Source organism: Nicotiana sylvestris, chromosome 9 (genome assembly GCF_000393655.2).
Source record: "Nicotiana sylvestris chromosome 9, ASM39365v2, whole genome shotgun sequence".
Classification (NCBI taxonomy): Eukaryota; Viridiplantae; Streptophyta; class Magnoliopsida; order Solanales; family Solanaceae; genus Nicotiana; species Nicotiana sylvestris.
In genome coordinates, this window is record NC_091065.1 from 28727549 (window position 1) to 28746338 (window position 18790).

The 18790-nt window shown below is 36.9% G+C and overlaps 1 protein-coding gene across 2 annotated transcripts; it reads left to right on the forward strand.

Annotated features, from left to right (window-relative positions):
• The first annotated feature begins 8555 nt into the window (after positions 1-8555).
• On the forward strand, positions 8556-18541 carry LOC104215147 (leucine-rich repeat receptor-like serine/threonine-protein kinase BAM3). 2 transcript variants are annotated; one of them, XM_070156654.1, is made up of 4 exons: positions 8556-8788; positions 12371-12379; positions 14198-16575; positions 17986-18541. In XM_070156654.1, the coding sequence occupies exons 1-4, from the start codon at positions 8637-8639 to the stop codon at positions 18321-18323; spliced, it is 2877 nt and encodes a 958-aa protein (XP_070012755.1). In that variant the 5' UTR covers positions 8556-8636; the 3' UTR covers positions 18324-18541. The 2 variants fall into 2 exon arrangements, with proteins under 2 accessions (XP_070012755.1, XP_009763204.2); XM_009764902.2 differs by lacking the exons at positions 8556-8788; positions 12371-12379 and having other exon boundaries at positions 13917-16575.
• The last annotated feature ends 249 nt before the right edge of the window (positions 18542-18790 follow it).

Below are 18790 nucleotides of genomic sequence, written 5' to 3' on the forward strand. Positions count from 1 at the left end.
AAACAAACCTATTTTCAGATTCAACAACAACAACAACAAACAAGTATATTCAGATTTCTAAATTCAATAATATTGAACTTAAAATCAACTCTAACAACATTACAACCAACAATTCCTATATTAAACTTAAACAAGATTATGAGACAAATTCAAGAAATAATCATAAATGATAAACAAGAAATCAAACTATACAAATTTCGGATTCAAGATCAACCAAACAAAGTATGAACATGAATGAAAATATTCAATAACAATAACAAACAAACTTTGTTCAAACTTCGAATTAAACTTAAACAAAACAAATAAACATATTCAAATCACTAATCTTCAAATAATCAACTAATCTTTCTTAAATTAAATCCAACAAAACTTATAACAAAGATGCATGATCCAAAAATTAAAACCAAAACATAACTTCGCATTAAATTACTAAATTAAAAACGAACTTCAAACAAGATGAACACGAACTAAATCTATATTAACAACCAACAACGGATTTGAACGATTTAAACTAATACCTTTCTATATTAAAACTAAATCCTCTTAAAATTAATAAAACAAGCTAAAAAATAATTAAATTGAATCTTCAACTTAAATCTAACAACAATATAATTAAACTAACAATTTTTATCTAAAATAAATAAGAAAACTAAAGCAAACTTATACTAATTCCAAATCTGAAAATATCAAACAAATTATGGACGAAATAAAACTTAGAACAACTAACCATAAATGACCAACGACGAACATCGAATGAACTCTAAACGAAACCAACGAAACTTGGGAGACGTCGAAGCAACAAACATCATTCGAGGTGAAAGATGAAGAAGTATGCATCAAGAAGACAACTGGAACGCAACAGCAGTGCCAGGCAGTGGCGGGCAGCAGCTCGTAAAGCAGCAGCGGCGACAGTCAGCAGCAGTGGCGCAGCGGCGGCGACGGGCAGCAGCAGCGGCGACGGGGCAGCAGCTCGGAGAAGAGAACGGAGCAGCAGCGCGACGGGTTGACGACGAAACACGAAGAAGAAGTAGCAGCTATGGGAGATGGAAAACGCAACATGAAGTGAGGAAGAAGAAGCAACGACATTCAACGTAAACTTGAAAAAGAAAAACCTCGCGATCTTGAAGAAGAAGAAGGAACACAGGCAGTGGGTGTATGTGTGTGTGTATGTGAAGGAGAAGAGTTGGGGCAGCCATGGGAGGGGCATGGATGGGGGGGGAAGCCATGGGAGGGGAGCTTGATGAATTTGAGGAAGAAGAAGGAAAATGAGGGGGGGTAGTTAGTATAGTTTTAGGGTTTTTCATTTTTTTTTTGTTTTTGTTTTATTTTTGAAAGGCAAGATAATAGGGGTGTTGGGTTATGGACCGGGTCGACCCGGTTTGAAATGGACCGGGTCGTGGGGAAGATTGGACAATTGTTTGGGCTTGGGGTTGAAATTTGAAGAAATGGCCCAATCAGATTTTTCTTTGTATTTTTGCTCTTTTCTTCTTTTATTTTTCTAGAACTAAATTATAAAAATACTTAAATTATTATTAAGAACTAAGTTAAGCTATAAAAGTGTAAATTAATTCCCAATAACAATTAACGCATAATTAAGTAGTAATTAAGCATAAAATTGTATATTTGGACATTAAATGCTAAAAATGCAAAAGATGCCTATTTTTGTAATTTTTTAATTTTTGTAAAACAAACTTAATTACTAACAATTGTAGGATTAAATCCTAAATGCAAATGCGACATATTTTTGGTATTGTTTTATTAATTTAACAAATAAACATGCACAGATAAAAATAATTATACAAAAATACCACAAAAATACCACAAAAATACAAAAATTGTATACAAAGGAAAATTGTTTTATTTTGAATTTTTTGGGAGTGATTCTCATATAGGGCAAAAATCACGTGCTCACATAGTTGCTTAAGACAATTTTTTGTGTTGTGCTGTTTTTTGACTGTTAACTCAGTCATTAGACATTTTCTATTTTTGTTTCTTGTTCTGTTTTGGTTGTTTTTTTTGGACTATAACTCTACTGCATAATGCTATATTCTCTGTTTTAGTTTGTGTTTGTTCTGTCTATTCCCTCTTCAAAAAGTGGGAGAAGAGTATATGTATCTATACAAGTATGCACAGGTATACAGAGTACGGGAGTTAGTCGACTGAAGGGTAACTATACGCTAGCATCCTCTGCGGTAGGAGTCGACTACAACATCTATAACCATGGACTAGTTAACTGCATGAACTGAGGAGGAGTACCATGAACTAGTCAACCGCATACATTGAGGGGGAGTAAAACATAGGGAAGTCAACTGTTGTTTATACATATATATTATTGTGTCATCATAAAAAAGGGGAAGATTGTTAGATCTGGTTTTAATGATACACATAATATATCTGTGCAGGAAATCATGGATAACAATTCAAAGATTGAAGGAATCAATTAGAGAAGATCAAGGAATCAAGGAGTTACTACGAGATGGAAGGAATCAATCAGGAAACTTAAGGAAAGCAATCCGAGGCCAGCAAAGATCACGAAATCAATGGACAGTTACGATGGAAGGAATCAATCAAGCCTAAACTTAAGGAATCAATCAAGTCCAACGCATTCAATCCGGAAGATTGAAGCGGAAAAGAAGCATCAAAGATCTTGTAAGATGATTAATCAAGTTGCTATTTTTGGAAGGACCAACAATCAAGGAGTAAACCCGCGTCATCAAGATCTGTAGAAGGAAAGCTATCAATGCCCTCTCATCAAGTAAGAGCAACGGCAAATAACCTTATTCTTGGAAAAAATTAATCTCTTTCCTAGGATCAAATCTCTTGGGTTGTCAAATCTCTTCAGCAAACGGCCTTCACCAAAGTATTTATACTTAACATCAAGCCTTAGACAAACATACTTTGATCGAACTAAATATCCTCTCTTTATTCTACTACAAACAAGCATTGTAGCTCTACTAGATCTGCTATGTAACAAGTTAGAGAAGAAAGAGAGAACAACACTGGTGAGGTATTGTATAAAAAAGAAACGAGTGAAGTAGGCTCTAAGCGACCGGTGTAGATCACACCATTCTCTGTACTCTTGAAGAAACTTATTCACGAAAAAGAACTCCCTTGCAACCCAAGGGGACTGGACTAGGATTCACATTGAATCCGAACCAGTATAAAAACTCTGGTGTCTTTAATTCCTGCATTTAAATTTTGCATCTTAATTTCCGTCTTTTCTAATATCACGTTCTTACATCCAGTCGACTAATCGTAAAACTAATCAACTCTTAGCTATTAAGTTTAAAAATAAACAATTCACCCACCCTCTTGTACTTTCAAGTACTACGTTGAATTGAAGTAGTCATGCTTTCTTTCGTGCTAACTGATGAGACTTCCTTAAACGCACCAGCTTGTATTTGGAACACAAGAAGAATCTTGTTGGTTTCTAAACCAGAAACAAACGGGGGGGGGGGGGGGGAGGGGTTAAAAGTGCGTTCACTAATTAAAGCAACTTTTGAATGGATATGGTTATTCGTGTCGAATCTGTTGGTGACTACAGAATCCCCTTTTTCAAAGTCATATGGGTAGTGTTAATGGTCGTACAAATTGCCTGGCTGTGGATACCGAATCTGCCCTCAGATTTATCGTTTGTGGATATTGATGCTGCTTGTAGTTTCCTTTTGAATTTAAAATTAACTGAAAGATAATAGAATATATATTGCTGCATGTGTTAGCCATGCAGGTATGGCATGCATCTTACAGGGATCCAGATTGGCCAACTGTTTCTTCATTAACATATATAATTCATGGTATGAATCTTTCTAAAATGGATTCAAGACATATATAATGATCACGTGAAAGAAAAACCACTAATATTGCAGTTGTAACTTGTTGTCTTAATTTTTCAGAGTTACTAATTTTGCTTATTGAGTAACCTCTACTTATGTGTTCAAAGATATGATAACATGAAAATTCTTTTATACTATCAGTATATAATAATTTAAACTCCTATCTTAAGTACGATTAGAAGTACCTAGAGAACCAATATTGCATCAATCTAGCTAGTACTTCGTGCAACTCATGATTGTAAAACAAGAAACATGTGTCATTTCCTTTGTAACCAATCTTCATTCTAGATATAGGGAATTGCCAATTTTCCATCTGTTGATATTAATCGTCTTTCGATCAATTTCCATAAAGAGGGAACTATCCAAAACTAGATTAATCAAACTAAAGACTGGTGACAGAAGATTCGACATTGGTCATGAGATTGCCTTTCACGAAACACCATGATTAATTTTTTCAAGATTATGGAGATAAACTGGGACAATATATATGCCATTCTCCTCCAAAGGGACATAATTATAGATCAGTTTCAAGTATACATGAGGCGCAGCTGAGAGATCGAGTTGATTGAAAATGTACGTACTTCTACTGTGGACCCTCCAATGCCAAAACTTAATTTTTCCTGATCCATTCCGTCTCATCATGTCTTGCAAACGTTTGATTCCCCACCCCACTCAGTGTTAGCTTGCGAGTTTAGCGGAACCCACTAGATTTTTTTCAAACTCTATATTTATATTAAGAAATTTAATAAATATTATACAAATTATTAAATTAGAACCCAATGACTTAAACGAATTATAATTCCGAACCCATAAAGTTCAAATCCCTTATTCCGCGTCTGAGTGGACTAAGGACTTGAAGAATATTCACAACTAACAAAAGCTCCTTCGCTCGATCACTATATGAACCACCAGGGGGTGTGATGGGATGATTGGAATTTCACCGCATTTAACCAAATGTCTCAGCTTCAAAACTCCAAGAGAGAGAATTTTTGGTAGGAAGCAATTTATTCCTCTTAGTAAATATTCATAGTTTCTATGACTATTGAAGATTCTACGGACTTTTTTTGCTTCATTTTATGGATAGCCGGAATGAGTTTCGAATACTAAATGACTGAAGAAAAAGAAAAGGATCACTATCATAATGAACCAATGATCCCATTTTCTTGAAGGACGTGCTGGAATCCCGTTATGTCTTCATTGCTAATACGTTGACCCAAATATATTTCCAGCTTAATATAACTAATATATATATATATATGATAAAGCTATCTTTTTTTAAATAGTGGCCTGTGGGAGTGATAGAATTAAGAGAGCGCGGCGCTACAAGAATATAAATAATATATACTTTAATACAAGAGGGGTATCTTTTGCTTTTTCTTGAAGCGGTCTAAAGTGAGAGTGCGGGCTCCTCCAGTCCCTGCTACTCATTTCCATGCAAAAGAGATTAAAGATGGTCCCTCGACCAAAGTATCTGTCCATAGTTCCCACTAAAAAAGGAGAGCAATTACATGCATACAGCTATAAAAAAGATGAGCGATTTTTCTTTTTCTCGTCCAACACGCGGACTATGTTCATTTACAAACTCTTTATCATAAGCTTTGTTAATATTTAAAGAAGTAAACAAATGAAGAAATCATAGTAAGAAAATAACATTGCAACTCAAGTACATTAATGTAAACGTCCTCGACAAGTTTTGAATTAGGGTCCCTAATTTTTGTCTAAAAATTTGCTAATCTAATTATATGATAATTTTTCTTCTGCAGTAAGATAATTAGGTGCTACTTAATCCAAGCAGTCATGCTAGTTTAGTGCCAAAAGCGGAGGCACATTGAAGTGTGCTTTTTCATCAAGTAGGATCATTCAATCTATATAAATATATAAAGTTGGGACTTGGCAAGGTGATGTGACATATCTATATGGCCAAGGAACTTAATTATCTTTTTTGTCAATTTTTTGGATTTAATCCTTTGTCCCCCTATTTATTTGCTATTTTTAAGAATCCATAAGTCACTTTGTTAAAAATCAAAAGTCACGTCCTTTCCTCTTCTTTCTCATTAAGAAAACAGTTATGCTAGGCGTTAAATTTCAATTAAAGGGGAAGACATTCAACAAAATGTAATATGTAAAGACACATGCATGCTTTCAATTTTGGGATGTTTCATTCCTACAACACGTCTGTTGATGATATGGCGCAGTTATGGGATTAGAAATTTTATACCTGTGTAACAATTTCATTGCTACCGGCTCATCACAACAAAGAATGGTTTTTTAGTTTGCTTTTGTTCAAATTTGAATAGAATTTACACCTTTTCGTCTTTCATAACCGAATTTAAGAGAAATGCTTACATTGTGGTCTAAGCAGCCTAATGATTTGAATTAGGAAAGACTAATTGAAGATATGCCGCGATTGTTGAGAGTTGACTGTTGGTAAGGTGAAAGATTCTACCTTTTCTTTGTTTCTCATCTCTTTTCTTGCAATGGTGTTATTTTGCAAAAAAAAATCATAGAGGTACAGTTAATTATAGACATTGAGGTGTGGTTGTTTTAGAGATCATTCTTTCATTCATTAGGTTTCTTGATATGCTGCTATTAATATTATATTTTTTGTATAGCTGATTCTGTATACTTTTGTTTTTGTAAATATGAATAGTAATTGATATTTTATACTTTCTCTAATGTTATTAAACACCTAAACTAACTCACTCTCTTTTCATATTCTCACTTTTTTCCTCTTTGTACTACAACTGATTTCTTCTTTATTATGATTAATTTATTTTTTCATTTCCTATATCATTGATCATGTATTTCCCTCCTCTTTTTTTATATTTATTGATATTTAGTTTTGCATTTTGTTTAAATTAAAGGTAATTACATTTGATTCTATATTTCTTTTACATTAATTGCATATTAATAAGTTGTAAATACCTTAAATGGCTGGAAACCAAATTATTAAGCATTCAAATTCCAAATAACACCATTAACCTTCAATAGTTGGAAAAATAATGCTATTATTTTTTGAATAGATACAACAATCTTGTAAAGATACTAAATATTAGTGTCGAGCATTTTTTTTTTTTTACTGATTCACTTCCTATTTGTTTTTCTTTGCCAGGTTTTGCATTTTCTTCTCCACGCGGCTTCTTTTCAAATTTAGTTCCTAAAAATTATTTTTTTTGGTAAGCTTAGAATTTAATGTGAGGAAAAAAGAAATTGCAGATTTTTTATCCCAACAATGACAGGCTTAATCTTTTTTTTGTTTTGATTTTCTACTATTTTTTTATTTTATTCTTTTTTTGGTTTGTAAGTCACATTTACTAATTTAAACGGACTGTTTCATAAATATTTTTTGATAGTTGTTTAATTTGTGGTCAGCTTGCGCGCACAAATACATTGTTTAATATTTAGTAGATATATGAGTATTTATTACTGACGATTTTTTAATCTTAAATTTATATATTAGAAGTTAGTAAAATCACAAAAAAGCGAGAATCATAAACAATTTGCTTAGTACAGATTAAGATTTTTAAAATAAATTATGACATAAATATTTAATTATATTTTCTTTTCTTTTAACCGCGCGAAGCGCGGTCTATTATATATATATATATAAGCTCTTTTTTTTTTGCATCCGCCCCTGCACCCATTTTTCTTTCGTTTTATGGTATCATCACTAATTTCGGAAAAGTGTTCACACTATTTTTTTTTGTTTTGCATAGTATTGTGTTATTGCCCTTCCACTTATTTGTTGTCTTTTACAATGTTGTTATTATTTTTCTGATTTTCTTTGTTATTATCTATTCTTTTGTTCTTTTATGTTATTATTATCTTTTCTGCTGAGCGGAGGGTCTCCCCGAAACAGACTCTCTACGCTTCGGGGGTAGGGGTATGGTCTGCATATACTCTACCCTCTCCAGACCCCACTAGTGAAATTCTACTGGGTTGTTGTTATTGGTATTGTTGGTAATGGTGAACAATAATACAATAGATGAATTGTATCGGTGGAAAATTTTTAGGGGTCGTTTGGTATGAGGTATAAGAAGGTATAAGGGTGGTATAAAAATTTAATACCACCTTAATACTTTGTTTGGTTAGCAAACCAGACATAAGTTATCCCGGTGTTAATTTTAACATTGGGATAACTTATACCTTATAGAAGGTGGGTAATTAGCACCGGTATAACTTATACATTCTTCTTAGAAATTATGCAATTGTCATTCTTAATACAACATACCAAACAATGAATAAACAACAATCCCAACATAATTAATCCCAACATAACTAATCCCAACATAACTTATCTCAATATAACTTATACCGGTATAAGTATAAATCGTATTCCAACCAAACGGCCGCTTAGAGTTCAATTAACACGTTACATGCTATATTTCGTGTCAACTCAAACTACAGCAACCGGAGAGCATACCTATCAGCTTACAATTTTTTTTTTTTTTTTTTTTTTTTGTGGGCGCAGAAGTAATTTTGCCTTAAAAGCAACAGAGTTCAGAATGTAGTTGCTCAAATGGTCAGTTGCCAATGCATCTTTATGTTAAGTTTGCTTTTTCTTTTGCTTTTGCTTTTGCTTTTCCTCCATAAAGTTAAAGATGATGAATCCAAAATGCAAAGGAAAATAATTAAGAATTAAAATGGGAAAAGCTAGAGCTACAAATCAACACCATCCAAGGCCGAAACTTACCATCATCCCTTCTCACTATCAATGGAATCCTTCCAAACACCTGCAGCTTCTTCTGTTTGATGTTTCCCAAAGTATTCAAACTTCAGTAACTTCACTTACTAAGTATCTAAATGGCTGCTTCTGCTACAATTCTCTTCTTTTTCACTTATTTCCTCCTCGTGTTCCTCACTGCGGCCCAACCCCATAATCTGTCTCTGAGACGACAGGCCAAGATTCTAGTTTCTCTAAAACAAGATTTTGTAGCCTCTATTCCTAGTACTCTGTCTGGTTGGAACTGATGATGTCCATCTCATTGAAGAAGTATTAGGCATGTGCCTAATAAGAGTTTTCTTTGGTTTGGTAGCCAACCTTGTTGACTTGGTTTGGTTGGTAGCCAACCTTGTTGAATTAGTTTGGTTTGGTAGCCAACCTTGTTGAATTTCTTTGGTTTGGTAGCCAACTTTGTTGAATTGTGAAAAGTGTGTGTAAATTGTCAAATATTGTAGGCTTTAGAGGGTGAAGCTTTGGCTATAAAAGGAGAGCTTCAACTCTCATTTCTACACACCAACAAAGAGAGAAAGAAAGAGTGAGGTTTCACAGACAAGGTATAAGAAAATAGTCTGTGAGGAAAATAGAGAGTGAGCGATATTGTAGTGAGGTGGGAATATCAAAAGAGGGTTATTTCTTTTGAGTGTTGTAGTGGTCTTTGGAGTATTTACCTCCGACCTACAAAGTGTAAAATTCCTTACTATAGTGATATCAGTTGCTCCTCTCGGGGTCGTGGTTTTTTTCCCCTTATTCAGAAGGGTTTTCCACGTAAAAATCTTGGTGTCATTGTTACTCTTTTATTCTTGTTAATTACCGTATCTCGGTGCTACATTATTATTCCGCTTTATTACCGTGAATATTATTTTGGTAAGGGGTTTATTCCCAACAACTGGTATCAGAGCACGGGTTCTGCTCGTTCACTGAAATACTATTCACTGTCGGTAGTACTATACTTGGTGAAAAAATAAAAATGTCCGGAGTAAAGTACGAGGTAGCAAAATTCAACGGAGATAACGGTTTCTCAACATGGCAAAGAAGGATGAGAGATCTGCTCATCCAACAAGGATTACACAAGGTTCTAGATGTTGATTCCAAAAAGCCTGATACCATGAAAGCTGAGGATTGGGCTGACTTGGATGAAAGAGCTGCTAGTGCAATCAGGTTGCACTTATCAGATGATGTGGTAAATAACATCATTGATGAAGACACTGCACGAGGAATTTGGACAAGGTTGGAAAGCCTATACATGTCCAAAACGCTGACAAATAAATTGTACCTGAAGAAGCAGTTATACGCCCTACACATGAGTGAAGGTACGAATTTTTTGTCACATTTAAATGTGTTTAACGGACTAATCACACAGCTTGCCAACCTCGGAGTGAAAATCGAGGAAGAAGATAAAGCCATCTTGCTATTGAACTCGTTGCCATCTTCGTACGATAACTTGGCAACAACCATCCTGCACGGTAAGACTACTATTGAGTTGAAAGATGTCACATCGGCTCTTCTACTCAATGAGAAGATGAGAAAGAAGCCTGAAAATCAAGGACAGGCTCTCATCACAGAAGGTAGAGGCAGGAGTTATCAAAGGAGTTCGAACAACTATGGTAGATCCGGAGCTCGTGGGAAGTCAAAGAACCGATCCAAATCAAGAGTCAGAAATTGCTACAACTGTAATCAACCAGGTCACTTCAAAAGAGATTGCCCAAATCCAAGGAAGGGCAAAGGTGAAACCAGTGGCCAGAAGAATGACGACAACACAGCCGCCATGGTGCAAAATAATGATAATGTTGTCCTCTTTATAAATGAGGAAGAGGAATGCATGCACCTGTCAGGTCCAGAGTCGGAATGGGTGGTTGACACAGCGGCATCTCACCATGCCACACCGGTAAGAGATCTTTTTTGCAGATATGTAGCAGGTGATTTCGGCACAGTGAAAATGGGTAACACAAGTTACTCAAAGATTGCGGGGATTGGTGACATTTGTATCAAGACAAATGTCGGATGCACATTGGTTCTAAAGGATGTGCGGCATGTACCTGATTTGCGGATGAACTTGATCTCGGGAATTGCTTTAGACCGAGATGGATACGAGAGTTATTTTGCAAATCAAAAGTGGAGACTCACTAAGGGATCATTGGTGATTGCAAAGGGAGTTGCTCGTGGCACGTTGTACTGGACAAATGCAGAAATATGCCAAGGTGAATTGAACGCAGCACAAGATGAGATTTCTGTAGATTTATGGCACAAAAGAATGGGTCATATGAGCGAGAAGGGATTGCAGATTCTTGCCAAGAAATCACTCATTTCTTATGCCAAAGGTACAACTGTAAAACCTTGTGACTACTGTTTATTTGGTAAGCAGCATAGAGTCTCATTTCAGACATCGTCTGAAAGAAAATTGAATATACTTGATTTAGTATATTCTGATGTTTGCGGCCCAATGGAAATTGAATCAATGGGCGGTAACAAATATTTTGTTACTTTTATTGATGATGCTTCACGAAAATTATGGGTTTATATTTTGAAAACCAAAGATCAGGTGTTTCAAGTTTTCCAGAAGTTTCATGCTCTAGTAGAAAGGGAGACGGGTCGAAAGCTAAAGCGTCTCCGAAGTGACAATGGAGGTGAGTACACTTCAAGGGAATTTGAAGAGTATTGTTCAAGTCATGGGATCAGACATGAAAAGACAGTTCCTGGAACCCCACAGCACAATGGCGTAGCCGAGAGGATGAACCGCACCATTGTGGAGAAGGTGAGAAGCATGCTCAGAATGGCTAAACTGCCTAAGTCATTCTGGGGTGAAGCAGTTCAGACAGCCTGTTACCTGATCAATAGGAGTCCATCAGTTCCGTTGGCGTTTGAAATCCCAGAGAGAGTCTGGACCAACAAGGAGGTGTCCTACTCGCATCTGAAGGTGTTCGGTTGCAGAGCTTTTGCACATGTACCAAAAGAGCAGAGAACAAAGCTGGATGATAAATCTATTCCCTGCATATTTATCGGATATGGAGATGAAGAGTTCGGGTACAGACTGTGGGATCCTGTAAAGAAGAAGGTCATCAGAAGTAGAGATGTAGTCTTCCGAGAAAGTGAAGTTGGAACTGCTGCTGATATGTCAGAAAAGGCGAAGAATGGTATAATTCCTAACTTTGTTACTATTCCTTCTACTTCTAACAATCCCACAAGTGCAGAAAGTACGACCGACGAGGTTGCCGAGCAGGGGGAGCAACCTGGTGAGGTTATTGAGCAGGGGGAGCAACTTGATGAAGGTGTCGAGGAAGTGGAGCACCCCACTCAGGGAGAAGAACAACCTCAACCTCTGAGGAGATCAGAGAGGCCAAGGGTAGAGTCACGCAGGTACCCTTCCACAGAGTATGTCCTCATCAGTGATGAGGGGGAGCCAGAAAGTCTTAAGGAGGTGTTGTCCCATCCAGAAAAGAACCAGTGGATGAAAGCTATGCAAGAAGAGATGGAATCTCTCCAGAAAAATGGCACATACAAGCTGGTTGAACTTCCAAAGGGTAAAAGACCACTCAAATGCAAATGGGTCTTTAAACTCAAGAAAGATGGAGATGGCAAGCTGGTCAGATACAAAGCTCGATTGGTGGTTAAAGGCTTCGAACAGAAGAAAGGTATTGATTTTGACGAAATTTTCTCCCCCGTTGTTAAAATGACTTCTATTCGAACAATTTTGAGCTTAGCAGCTAGCCTAGATCTTGAAGTGGAGCAGTTGGATGTGAAAACTGCATTTCTTCATGGAGATTTGGAAGAGGAGATTTATATGGAGCAACCAGAAGGATTTGAAGTAGCTGGAAAGAAACACATGGTGTGCAAATTGAATAAGAGTCTTTATGGATTGAAGCAGGCACCAAGGCAGTGGTACATGAAGTTTGATTCATTCATGAAAAGTCAAACATACCTAAAGACCTATTCTGATCCATGTGTATACTTCAAAAGATTTTCTGAGAATAACTTTATTATATTGTTGTTGTATGTGGATGACATGTTAATTGTAGGAAAAGACAAGGGGTTGATAGCAAAGTTGAAAGGAGATCTGTCCAAGTCATTTGATATGAAGGACTTGGGCCCAGCACAACAAATTCTAGGGATGAAGATAGTTCGAGAGAGAACAAGTAGAAAGTTGTGGCTATCTCAGGAGAAGTACATTGAACGTGTACTAGAACGCTTCAACATGAAGAATGCTAAGCCAGTCAGCACACCTCTTGCTGGTCATCTAAAGTTGAGTAAGAAGATGTGTCCTACAACAGTGGAGGAGAAAGGGAACATGGCTAAAGTTCCTTATGCTTCAGCAGTCGGAAGCTTGATGTATGCAATGGTATGTACTAGACCAGATATTGCTCACGCAGTTGGTGTTGTCAGCAGGTTTCTTGAAAATCCTGGAAAGGAACATTGGGAAGCAGTCAAGTGGATACTCAGGTACCTGAGAGGTACCACGGGAGATTGTTTGTGCTTTGGAGGATCTGATCCAATCTTGAAGGGCTATACAGATGCTGATATGGCAGGTGACATTGACAACAGAAAATCTACTACTGGATATTTATTTACATTTTCAGGGGGAGCTATATCATGGCAGTCTAAGTTGCAGAAGTGCGTTGCACTTTCAACAACTGAAGCAGAGTACATTGCCGCTACAGAAACTGGCAAGGAGATGATATGGCTCAAGCGATTCCTTCAAGAGCTTGGATTGCATCAGAAGGAGTATGTCGTCTATTGTGACAGTCAAAGTGCAATAGACCTTAGCAAGAACTCTATGTACCATGCAAGGACCAAACACATTGATGTGAGATATCATTGGATTCGAGAAATGGTAGATGATGAATCTCTAAAAGTCTTGAAGATTTCTACAAGTGAGAATCCCGCAGATATGCTGACCAAGGTGGTACCAAGGAACAAGTTCGAGCTATGCAAAGAACTTGTCGGCATGCACTCAAACTAGAAGACAGTGCTACCTCCTCTAGATGAATGAGACTGGAGGGGGAGATTGATGATGTCCATCTCATTGAAGAAGTATTAGGCATGTGCCTAATAAGAGTTTTCTTTGGTTTGGTAGCCAACCTTGTTGACTTGGTTTGGTTGGTAGCCAACCTTGTTGAATTAGTTTGGTTTGGTAGCCAACCTTGTTGAATTTCTTTGGTTTGGTAGCCAACTTTGTTGAATTGTGAAAAGTGTGTGTAAATTGTCAAATATTGTAGGCTTTAGAGGGTGAAGCTTTGGCTATAAAAGGAGAGCTTCAACTCTCATTTCTACACACCAACAAAGAGAGAAAGAAAGAGTGAGGTTTCACAGACAAGGTATAAGAAAATAGTCTGTGAGGAAAATAGAGAGTGAGCGATATTGTAGTGAGGTGGGAATATCAAAAGAGGGTTATTTCTTTTGAGTGTTGTAGTGGTCTTTGGAGTATTTACCTCCGACCTACAAAGTGTAAAATTCCTTACTATAGTGATATCAGTTGCTCCTCTCGGGGTCGTGGTTTTTTTCCCCTTATTCAGAAGGGTTTTCCACGTAAAAATCTTGGTGTCATTGTTACTCTTTTATTCTTGTTAATTACCGTATCTCGGTGCTACATTATTATTCCGCTTTATTACCGTGAATATTATTTTGGTAAGGGGTTTATTCCCAACAGGAACATGTCAAATTATATGCATCTCTGCACTTGGAACGGCATCACATGTGACGACACTAAATCAGTAACTTCAATTGATATCTCCAATCTAAACATTTCTGGCTCTCTATCACCTAATATTCATGAGCTTACTACACTTCAAGTCCTGAATATTTCTAACAACTTGTTTAGTGGAAATTTGAGCTGGGAGATTCCAAGGTTGAAGGCCCTTCAAGTCCTGGATGCTTATAACAACAATTTTTCTGGCCCACTGCCCTTGGTAGTCACTCAACTTCTGCAGCTGAAACATTTGGATTTCGGGGGCAACTACTTTTCGGGGCAAATTCCTTTGAGCTATGGTACTTTTAATCAGCTTGAGTTCTTGTCTGTTGCGGGAAATGACTTACGCAGTCCAATACCTCGTGAGTTGGGCAACCTGACAAACCTCAGATGGCTGCAATTGGGTTATTTCAATCAGTTTGATGGGGGAATTCCACCAGAGTTGGGAAAACTGGTCAATTTGGTTCATCTAGACCTTTCCAGCTGCAACTTGGACGGGCCGATTCCAGCAGAACTGGGTAATCTTAACATGTTGGACACTCTCTTCTTGCAAAAAAATCAACTTACTGGGATGATTCCTCCTGAGCTTGGAAATTTGACGAGCTTGAAATCACTTGATCTCTCGATCAATGAACTCACAGGAGCGATCCCAATTGAATTCTCGGGACTCAAAAAGCTCACCCTGTTGAACCTGTTTATCAACAATTTTCGTGGTGAGATTCCCCAGTGTATCGCGGAGCTACCAGAATTGGAGGTGCTGAATCTTTGGCGGAACAATTTCACTGGATTCATACCTTCGAAACTCGGGACGAATGGTAAACTAGTTGAGATTGATCTTTCTAGTAATAGACTCACTGGCTTGATACCAAAATCTCTATGCTTAGGAAGGAATTTGAGGATCTTGATTTTACTTAATAATTTTCTCTTTGGACCTTTACCTGATGATTTTGGCCAGTGTCACTCTTTGTCCAGAGTCAGAATGGGGCAGAATTACTTAAGTGGATCAATACCGACAGGGTTCCTTTATTTGTCAGAGTTGTCACTGCTGGAACTACAGAACAATTACATCAGTGGACAACTCTCAAACAAGAAAAGCTCGGTATCGGCCAAACTTGAAGGGCTGAACCTGTCGAACAATCGCTTGTCTGGTGCACTTCCCACTGCTATTGGAAAATTTTCAGGCTTGAAGAATCTTTTATTAAGTGGAAATCGATTCTCAGGCGATATTCCTTCTGATATAAGCAGACTGAAAAGCATCTCAAAGCTTGACCTGAGTAGGAACAATTTCTCTGGCAGAATCCCTCCTGAAATTGGTAACTGTCTTTCACTAACTTACTTGGACTTAAGCCAAAATCAACTTTTGGGTCCTATCCCAGCTCAAATTGCTCAAATTCACATCTTAAATTACATCAATATTTCTTGGAATCACTTCAACGACAGCCTTCCCGAGGTGATTGGTTCAATGAAGAGCTTAACTTCAGCAGACTTTTCCCACAACAACTTAACTGGATCAATACCTGAAACAGGACAATATTTATTTTTCAACTCAACTTCCTTCATTGGCAACCCTTATCTTTGTGGATCCTACTTGACTCCTTGCAACATAACATCCAACGCACCGTCACAACTTGGTGATGGAAGTGACAAAAAAGCTAAGGTTCCAACAAAATACAAGTTTATGTTTGCATTTGGACTCTTAGTCTGCTCTCTCATTTTTGTTGTCCTAGCAATAATCAAGACAAGAAAGGGGAGTAAGAATTCGAATTCATGGAAGCTGACAGCATTTCAAAAGCTCGAATTCGGAAGTGAAGACATTTTACAGTGCTTGAAAGATAACAACATCATAGGAAGAGGTGGAGCAGGGACAGTGTATAGGGCGACCACGCCAAATGGCAATCATGTGGCAGTGAAGAAGTTGGGAATTAGCAAAGGTACACATGACAATGGCCTATCTGCTGAAGTTAAAACATTAGGAAAAATCAGGCATAGGTACATTGTGAGGCTACTGGCATTTTGTTCAAACAAGGAAATGAATTTGCTGGTTTATGAGTATATGCCAAATGGTAGCTTAGGTGAAGTACTTCATGGGAAGAACGGCGGACTTCTCCAGTGGGATACTAGGCTAAAAATAGCCATAGAAGCTGCCAAGGGCCTTTCTTATTTGCACCATGATTGCTCCCCGATGATAATCCACCGCGATGTCAAGTCCAATAATATATTGTTGGATTCAGAACTGGAAGCTCATGTTGCAGATTTTGGATTAGCCAAGTACTTGCAGAATAATGGTACCTCAGAGTGCATGTCTGCAATTGCAGGCTCGTATGGCTACATTGCTCCAGGTAATCCTGTTACCCCATTAATTTTGCTTCTCAAATTTAATCCTCTAATTTGTCCATAGATATGATTACTCACTTATGTCCTAAGTTGTGCGGACTCTTCGTTTATTGTGCTGCACCTGTCTCGACACGAGACGGGAGCGGAATACGTCCCGGATTCGGTCAACTAACTTCGGATACTTTGACCTAAGTCCATCGACAAATTTGGGGGGAAATTGATATTTTGATTTCTCAAAATAAAAATAAAACAGATTTAAGACATGCGAAATGGTACCTTCAATATTATAGTACTTTTGTCTCATATTTGTTGCTTTGTGTTCTAGAAAAACCAAGTATTCAAGGGGTCTAGTTCTGAGTTCGAACTTATAGCTCTATTTTTTATAATTTTAAATTTTTCTAGCCAAATCCCGCACCCACAAATCTTATAATTTAGATTTTGCCAAATCCGACACTTGGATCCGTGCCCGTATCGGATGCCCCCTCCCGAGTCCGAGCAACTTAGCTTCTGTCCATATTATTTGTTACACCCTTTAAAAAAGATATTTAATATTTACGAGTATTTGTCAAAAGTCTAAACTATCATTTATCTTTCTTTAAATGTTTTGCTTACTCCACTAACTAGAGCAGTAATGATAGATTTAGAAGAAAGAAAAGTAATAAGTTGCTTCTTATTTTTTAAAACGTCGAATATTTTGGGAATAAACTCAATTTGCTAAAATTAAAAGAACCGGCAATTAAAGAGAGAAGCTAATATTCTAGATCCATGCTAAACTTGAAGTGCGGCAAGCTATTGACATATTTACAGTAATTGGAATCTTGAAATCTCAAAGTTTGTTCCACCTCATCATTTTCAGGTAAAACGCAAAAGATACCAGAAGCTAAGGTTGTTTTCTTGAACGGAGTAAAATATGTGCAGTAATCTCCAAGAAAAGAACACAAACATTAAGGAATATTCCTTGTACTTTTTAAAAAAAATTCTGCAGAGTAATAGTGATGGTTTATTCCTCTTCTCTTCACTAGAATTATTAAGAACCTTGGATTCATTAAGAGCAATCCAAAGCAACTTTTTGACCCAAAATGTAGTGAATACAAAAGAGTAAAATCTATCCCAAGAATCAAGATTCTGATCCAATGCTTACTTTCTCCAAGCCCCATAAAGAGGAGCATGTGTTTGGAATACAAACAACCGGCTTTCTCTTTATAACTTAAATAAATGTGTGGTGTTACTTTTTTTCTTTTAGTGATGTGTATACTTTATTTTCTTTCCCACCTACAAAGAGATATATAGTGGAAGGAAGAATAACTTATTGACTTCTACCTTTTCAGATTATGGACCTATAGTGTAACAAAGAATAATACTATACAAAGTTTTACTCTTGACATGTTAAATTTTTTTTTATATTTCTTTTACAGAATATGCATACACGCTGAAAATTGATGAGAAAAGCGACGTATATAGCTATGGAGTGGTATTATTGGAGCTCATAACAGGACGAAGGCCAGTGGGGAATTTTGGAGAAGAAGGACTGGACATTGTGCAATGGGCCAAAAGGGAAACAAATTGGAGCAAAGAAGGGGTGGTCAAAATATTGGATGAGAGGCTTAAAAATGTTGCAACTGCAGAAGCAATGCAAGTATTTTTCGTGGCAATGCTGTGTGTTGAAGAGTACAGCGTAGAGAGGCCCACCATGCGCGAAGTAGTCCAGATGCTTTCTCAAGCTAAACAGCCAAATACTTTCCAAATCCAATGATGTTTCTCATATAATTGGTCATTTAGCTAATCGTGGGATCGAATAATTAATCAAGCAGCACAAGCTACTAATTCTTATATATCTTTTTTAATTATCATTATTCACGTAGTTTCCTTTTTTTTTTTTAATTTTACTTGTGTGCGTGAGGAAACCCTTTTGTCATTTGATAACTTTGCTAATGTGAAATGAGAATTTAATTGAAGTGAGCAGTTGCAATTATGGTTAAATCTTAGAGAATAATCAGTACTTAACTACCTTTGAACTTGGCATAGTTTTAATGTCAGGCATGGGTTAGTTATGTCGGGTATGTCATGTTAAACTCAATAGGTTTTTAAGACATCGAGTACACGTCATCATGGGCGAAGCTATTCTTTGCTTAGGATGGTTGACCATCCTTTGTCAGAAAATTATATTGCGTATATAGGTAAAATATTAGGTTTTAGAGATACATAACATATGTTGAACAC

Bases quoted from the DNA above. Each gene is read 5' to 3' on its own strand.
- LOC104215147 (XM_070156654.1), top strand. From the start codon at position 8,637: ATGGCTGCTTCTGCTACAATTCTCTTCTTTTTCACTTATTTCCTCCTC. The intron at 16,576-17,985 runs GTAATCCTGTTA...TTTCTTTTACAG, and splicing joins GTATGGCTACATTGCTCCAG to AATATGCATACACGCTGAAA.